Source organism: Arachis ipaensis, chromosome B10 (assembly GCF_000816755.2).
Source record: "Arachis ipaensis cultivar K30076 chromosome B10, Araip1.1, whole genome shotgun sequence".
In the NCBI taxonomy this organism is placed as follows: domain Eukaryota; kingdom Viridiplantae; phylum Streptophyta; class Magnoliopsida; order Fabales; family Fabaceae; genus Arachis; species Arachis ipaensis.
Window position 1 is genome coordinate 117497596 of NC_029794.2, and position 7883 is coordinate 117505478.

The following is a 7883-nucleotide window of genomic DNA, read 5'->3' on the forward strand; positions in this document are numbered from 1 at the left end:
ACACATTTGCAAAGAATAGCAAATGAATTGCCTAATGCATTTTCCGATATAAAGAGGATAACCAAATCTTATATACCAGTGGAAAATGCCCCAATTCGAAATTGATGTCCTAGTAGGACAAGTAGCCACTGAAGCAAATTCACGCCAGAAGCGTGGCAGGGCGGAAAATGTCCCAATTCGAATTGATGTCCCAGTAGGACAAATAGCCACTGAAGCAAATACACGCCAGAAGCGTGGCAGGCCTGTCGGTTCCAAAAATAAAAATCCTCGAAAGAGAAAAGAGGTAAATATTATTCCTGTTGAAAAAGACATAGTAAAGACACCTGCAGTTGTCCAAAATTCTGATATAACGCCAGAAGACGTTCAGGTACCTGAAAATTGTGAAAATGACGAGATCTCGATAAATTATGTCTTTACAAGAGGAAAATGGGACCGAAATAAGACAATTGTCAATGAAATATTTGCATATAATGTGAAATTGAATATCATGCATGAAAGTAAGGATCTTGAGCCAAGATTAGTCGAAGAATGTCGACAAAGAAATGATTGGCCAAAATTGGAAGAAGTCATGAAGGCTGAATTAGACTCACTTGCAAAACGTGAAGTCTTTGGACCTGTAGTCCGTACACCAGAAGATGTAAAACCTGTTGGATACCGATGGGTATTTGTGAGAAAACGAAATGAGAAAAATAAAGTTGTGCACTATAAAGCCCGACTTGTGGCACAAGGTTTTTCACAAAGGCCCGGTATAGATTATGAAGAAACGTATTCCCCTGTAGTGGATGCGACAACATTGCGTTATTTGGTCAGTTTATCTGCATATCATAAACTGCATATGCATTTAATGGATGTGGTAACAGCCTACTTATATGGCTCGTTAGATCGGGATATCTATATGAAAGTCCCTGAAGGACTAAAGATATCTAAACCATCCAATGAATATTTGCAAGGGTTATACTCAGTCAAATTGCAAAGATCATTATACGGTCTAAAGCAATCTGGACGAATGTGGTATAATCGTCTTACTGAGTATCTGGCCAAAAATGGATTCAAGAATGATGATATCTGTCCATGTGTTTTCATAAAGAAATCTACATCTGGGTTCATTATAATTGCTGTGTACGTTGATGATTTAAATATCATTGGAACTCCTGAAGAGATTCCAACAATTATAAAAACTCTAAAAGAAGAGTTTGAGATGAAAGATCTTGGAAGGACTAAATTTTGTCTCGCCCAGCAGATCGAGCATATAAAAAATGGGATCTTTATTCATCAAACAACATACACTTAAAAGATCTTGAAGAGATTTTATATGGATAAGTCACATCCCTTGAGTACCTCAATGATCGTAAGATCTTTGGATGTGGAGAATGATCAATTCTGTCCTAAGGAAGAAAATGAAGATATCCTTGGTCCTGAAGTACCATATCTTAGTGCCATTGGAGCGCTAATGTATCTTGCTAATAATACGCGACCTGACATATCATTCGCGGTGAATTTACTAGCAAGGTATAGTTCCTCTCCAACCAGAAGACATTGGAGTGGAATCAAGCAAATATTTCGATATCTTCATGGAACGGTTGATATGGGATTGTTTTATCCCTATGGATCCAAGTCACAACTAGTTGGCTATGCAGATGCCGGATACTTGTCTGATCCACACAAAGGGAGATCTCAAACAGGATACCTGTTCACATATGGTGGTATAACTATATCATGGAGGTCCACGAAACAGATGATTGCAGCAACATCCTCTAATCATGCTGAAATACTAGCGATACATGAAGCTAGTCGCGAGTATTTTTGGCTGAGGAGTGTGATCCAATATATTCTGTCATCATGTGGACTGATTGATCAGAAGATAACTCCAACTGTCCTGTTTGAAGATAATACAGCATGCATTGCTCAACTTAAGGGCGGATATATCAAAGGCGATAGAACAAAGCATATCTCTCCCAAATTCTTCTTCACTCATGATCTTCAAAATCAAGGGACAATTGATGTGCAACAAATCCGCTCAAGTGACAATCTGGCAGATTTATTCACAAAGTCACTCCCAAAATTTTCCTTTGAAAGATTGGTACATGAGATTGGGATGCACCAATTTCGAGACATTAAATGATGTCGACAAGAGGGGGAGACTGTACTCTTTTTTTCTTGGTCAAGTTTTTTCCCATTGGGTTTTTCTTGACAAGGTTTTTAATGAGGCAGTCCCCATCACAAAGGATATTGTACTCTTTTTCCTTCACTAAAGTTTTTTCCCATTGGGTTTTATTTAGTAAGGTTTTAACGAGGCAATAATCCTAAATGGTCATCCAAGGGGAGTGTTGTGATAAGATCATATGTGGATGCCCATTTCCAAAGTAGCTTGGTTTATCAAGGATGACTCTATTTATTGTAGTTTGAAAAATGTCATCATGTACACCTATAAATAGAGGCTCAAGCCTCTGAATAAACACACACAAGCAATAAACAATTCTTTCTCTCTTTTATGTTGCAATACTTCTTTCTCTCTCTTTATATTTTTATACTTGTTACCTCTTCCTTATTTATTTATTTAGTTATTTTACAACAAAAATTATGATTCTTATAATTTTGTGTGGCGAACTATATATAGTAGACCAGACAACTATGATTATCTAACAAAATTAATTTGTATTTATTGCACTCAACTTAAATAAGTAAGAAATTATCTTATTTTAAATTTTTAATTTAGTCTTTAATTCACATGATTTAAATTTAGCTTAATATATATTATTTGATTTGATTTGATTTAATTATTAGTTGAAAATATCTCAGTTGTCTATTTTATTCATAAATTTATTATTTAATGACTAATAAATTAATCAAATTAATTAATTAGTACACACAATAAATTTGGTTTAATAAATTAAAAGAATTAAATTAAAAAATACTAACAGAATATTAAAATAAATGAATTAGGAAATATTACCAAATCAAATTGATATAAATTATAATAAAGTATATGATATTTAAATATTTAATCAAATCAATTAGTTGATATAGTTAGTTTATCGTAATAACTTGTATTTAATGAGTTAAAAGAAATGAACTAACTTTTTATTGAAAACCAATTTTTTGTTAAAATTAAAAAAATACTCATTCATTATTGTATTCGAACAAAACTGTTAATAAATCAGAGCCATACTAAAAATAAAAAGTCGGTAGCAAAACCTACAAGAGTAGTTTCATTAGCGCGGAATCTACTAAATCTTTGTCGTCTTCTTCAGGTTTAGTTTCAGCTCTCATTCTATTAATTCAAAACTCCAAATCCTGAAATTTTCCGCGAGCAGAACTTCGCCTATCACTGTATCGATTATACCGATCTTGCTGTCCACCGCATCGTAATGTTAAGGTTCAAGGAACCGACAATGGAGCGTTTCTGAAACCCTAGAAATAAAAAATTCCAATCTTGCCATCTGAAGAGAGTTTTCAAAGTGATTTTGGGGCCTACTTACTCGCGTTCATGGCGATCATCGGCGACGCTCTCCGCCAGGCGTTCATGCCAAAGCGCGAGTACGAGAGCCTCAGGGAAGAAGAAAAAGCATGGGGCAAAATTCAGAGGCCTCTAGTGATTTCTGTTGTGGCCGTTATTATTATCGCAATCTTCCTTTGCACCGTTGTCAGCTTGAGAATCCTGTTTCCCGGTAGCAGTGGTAAGAGACCTTTCTGCGTGGATCGGAAGCTTCAGACGTGGCAGATAGGTACAACAAAGAGCGATTCGGATTCGGATCTTCTTCCAAGCGCTTTCTATCTCACAGACCAGGAGATCGCTGATTATTACTGGATGGTTGTGTTCATTCCTTCTTTCATCGTTTTCGCGGTTTCGTCTTTGTATCTTGTTGCTGGTAAGAGATTCGTTCATGTTATGCATTTATGGTTAGGGTTTTTGTGCCCGATTATCATTTGTACGGAAAGAGACTGGGATTTAATCACATTTACAGTCGGCCAGTGTGATACTTCGATGGTGTGTTTTCTTGTTTCTTCTATATCCAGTAATGAAAGCCTTTTATAGTTGTAAATTGAGGGAATTTAAGGCGCACCAGCTAAATTGAGATGAAAATGCTTTTAGTTGAAGAAATTCAGGAGTTATGTGCTGGAATTCTTGTCCAAGCAAATGCTGAGAAGAACCGCACTTAGATTTTTCATTTTTCCTTTTAGATAAATTTATATAATCCATAATTGCCACTGATTCTGAAGTCCATTTGGTGTTGATGAAGGAATAAACTACTTACAATAGTCACTGGGCATATACAGCATGGCAAATGAGCTATGTAGAAGTGCCCTTCGTCCTTTCCTTTAGAATATATTGCGTGCGTTGCTTTAGGGGGAATCAAGTATTTCATATTTTAGGGTTGTTGAATGATCCTGCAAAGCTTCCTGTTTTATATAGGGTCTGGGAAGGGCCAGACACAAAGGGTATTTATGTAGACAACTCAACCGGTCAACCGTTTCTCCAAGGCTTCTCTTTTGGACGAAAGTAACTTTGAATTATAAGCATAAAAGTGCAAACTAAGTTTAAGCATAAAAGTGCAAACTAAGTTTGAATGCTGTGCAAGTCCAAGTTGTATATGTCAGTAGTTCATATGTCTGATATAAGTGATAACTGCAACTGGATCATCCTCTCTCGTTGTAGTTGCATGTTTTCAAAATCACATGTTTGCAAACATTGATGTCATCAATAATGTGAATATCTCTATGGATATTCTTGATGTTTTGTTTAATATGATAATTATCTTGCAGGCATTGCCGTGGCATTTTCTGCTCCAACAAGGCATGGATGCTTGAAGGTGGTTGAAAATAATTACTGTGCTTCAAGACGGGGTTTGTTTTCTTTCATGTCGATAATTATTCCTCTTATCCTTTTCGAATGCTCTGAAATTATAACATCAGTATTCTTCATATCTTCTTACATGAGAGCATTTTATGCATTCAAAATTTATTGACTGTCATTTACATTTGATCTGTTTGCAATGGATAACTTACAGGTGGTGTGCGATGCCTATCCATCTTGAATATTATCTTCGCTATCCTTTTCGGTCTTCTTGCCTTATTTCTTGGTTCAAGTCTGTTGACATTGGTGAGCAATTGCTCTACACCTCTGTTTTGGTGTTTTGAAATTTCATCATGGGGACTGGTTATTCTATACAGTGGCACTGCTTTTTTCTTGAGGAGAAGGGCAGCTGTAATTCTTGATGAGGGAAACTTTAGTAGTAGAAATCTTGGGCTGGAAATGCTTGAAGCTAATCCTCTGGAAATTACATCAGACGTGGAAAGACGCGTCAATGAAGGATTCAAAGCATGGATGGGTTCATCCCTTCTTTCCTCTGACGAGGAAGATGAACCTGATAGTTATGAAGAGGCACCTCGTTTAACACGCACTAACTCAAACAGGCAAAGACTCGGCAGTGGTTGATATCATCCTTTCTAACCTTGGGAAGTGCTGGGATGGAAATAGAATTCAATTTCGGAGGAAAACAAAAAATGTTTGGACATGTACCATATCTGGGAAATGTTTAATTAAAAAGGGGTATGAATTTGGTGCTCCTTTGAACCATGATTTCATCTAGTTAGTTAGGGAATTTGTGTAGTTTAGTGTGTGAATGATTAAGCTTTTACTTGTATGTTGATGAAGCATTTCCCGCTGTCTAGGCCCCATTTTTTCAGCAGTTAGAATTAACTCGATCTACTCCATTATTGATTAATTATGTTGTTGACCCAAAGATTTGCAAAGGTGGGTTAGGATAATGCTTTTTCTTTTTAATTTTTTTTAGAAAAATACTATTTCAACAACCAAAATATAAATTGACAATTAACAATTGTGGCGATTTAATCAAATAATTGATCCGTGTATACTAAAACAAGGTTATTAAACTCGTCCGTCTAAGTAAACTTGTGAATCTTACCTAGACTTCGAGGAGTAAACTTGTACAAGTTTATTGTTACAAATTTTTTAAAATAAAAAAAAATAGAGTAAACCATCATTTCTATTGGTAAAAGTTGAAAATAGTGACAAATTTACCTATAGAAAAAGGAAAATATCAAAGTACCTATCGGTGATGACTTTCGTGTGTCAAAACTACTTCATTGTTACTTTCGTGTGGTCATTTTTGGTTAATGTGTGCATTTCGTAATAGGTTGAAAATCTTTGTCTTGTACCTCATCTCTGTCTCACTCATCTTTAACCGTTTCTTTGTTCTGTTCTTCTTCTTTGGAGTTGGGGTCCTCCTGACACAAGATTTGGGTCTGTGCTTAATTTGGGTCCTACTAATATTTAAAATCTCAACTTTCTGGTTTAGGAGCTTGATTTCCTTCAACCAAATCAAAAAAGTTTATGGGATGCTCAGTGAACAACTCAACTCTCCTCCCATTAACAATGGTAGCTTCATACATGGTCACAACATCCATATCAAATCTCAGCAACTTTAACCCACCATCTAACTCCTTTTCTAGGTTGCAGTGAGTAAAACTCATTCACATCAGTGTACCTTGTATCCTTTAGTAAGTTAGTTATAAAGAACCTATTTAGAGTATCCACATTCATCTCTCAATCTCTATTTTTTCACCACCAACATATGCCAACTTCTCATCATCACCCTTTTCAAACTTTTCTTTGTGACTAATCACCAACATTATGTGGAGGTAGCCATCTTTACAAAGACATACACAGACAACACATCATTCATGATACAACCACACTACTAATGAAATGCAATCAAAACATTGGATGTCTAGCCAAAGTAGAAGAACAAAACCAGATCAGTCCTAAATAACAAGTAATCACATACCATCTTCATACTAGGTTAACCCAAAAAAATTGACCCAATACAAATAAACTCTAATTAAAATCCCAAATCGATAACCATGCATCTACAACTAAGAAATTGACATCAAAGGGATGACAGGTTACTGAGAAACTTTACTTACCTATGAATGGCACCACACACTTCCAAGAGGTAAGACGTTCCACACCATCAAGCACTCTCTCTTCAATATGATGGTTATCGTCTGCAGCTAACCTACGCAAAAATGGTAGAAAACAACTAGGGGATATAATGTTTGAGTGAAGAAGAAGAACAGTTTGGCTCTACTAGGGCTCTGATCTCTGTTTTATGAAACGCGCGAATATGAGTAGTCTTTCTAACTCCTAATTTCTAATTACCATTTTTTAATAAATTTCTAACTATCATTTATATTTGAATACAAAATAAATTACAATTTTCATGTATAAAGACCCCCTAAGCTACGTAATGCCATAACGTGCCACGTAAGAAGGGTTACTAACGGAGTCAACGCCGAAGTAACAATGGGATAGTTTCGACACACGAAAGTCATCATTGATGAATATATTTGGTATTTTTCTTTTTTTATGGATAGATTTATCACCGTATTCAATTTTTAAGTATAAAAATAGTAATTTACTTAAAAAATATATTATACAGAAAATAAAAAGTCATTCAAATTCAAGCATTTAAATTTAACAAAACTTAAATCAACACATAATCTAAATATGAGAAACATTAGGAATTGAGGATCTCTCCCTCAACCAACATTCTCGGAGTTCTTAAAAAATGTCTGACCAATTCAAAATCATTCAAATAGCCATATATAATTAAAATTTAAAATCATTAACTAACTAATAACAAACATAAACTAACAAATAAGAACTATGGACCATAATATTAGAAAAAATCGAGGTTCAATCGTTCAGATCAGAATCTGTCTAATAGCGGAGGCACCAAAGTAATTTTTTCACAACCTGTACTATTAAATAGACAACACCAAAGATACTACAAACAGCAAATCCAATGATAGAAATTAAATAATCAAACACTAAAATTTTTATCGTAGAAAAACATCCC

The 7883-nt window shown here is 35.1% G+C and overlaps 1 protein-coding gene across 1 annotated transcript; it reads left to right on the top strand.

The window, feature by feature from the left end:
* Positions 3172–5751, top strand: LOC107623939. Its single transcript, XM_016326348.2, has 3 exons — positions 3172–3869; positions 4765–4845; positions 5010–5751. Exons 1-3 carry the CDS (start codon positions 3488–3490, stop codon positions 5435–5437), a joined length of 891 nt encoding a protein of 296 aa, XP_016181834.1. The 5' UTR covers positions 3172–3487; the 3' UTR covers positions 5438–5751.

Excerpts from the sequence above, each read along its gene's own strand:
- LOC107623939 (XM_016326348.2), top strand. The coding sequence starts at position 3,488 with ATGGCGATCATCGGCGACGCTCTCCGCCAGGCGTTCATGCCAAAGCGC. Across the intron at positions 3,870-4,764 it reads GTCTTTGTATCTTGTTGCTG|GCATTGCCGTGGCATTTTCT; the intron begins GTAAGAGATTCG and ends ATTATCTTGCAG. Across the intron at positions 4,846-5,009 it reads TTACTGTGCTTCAAGACGGG|GTGGTGTGCGATGCCTATCC; the intron begins GTTTGTTTTCTT and ends GATAACTTACAG.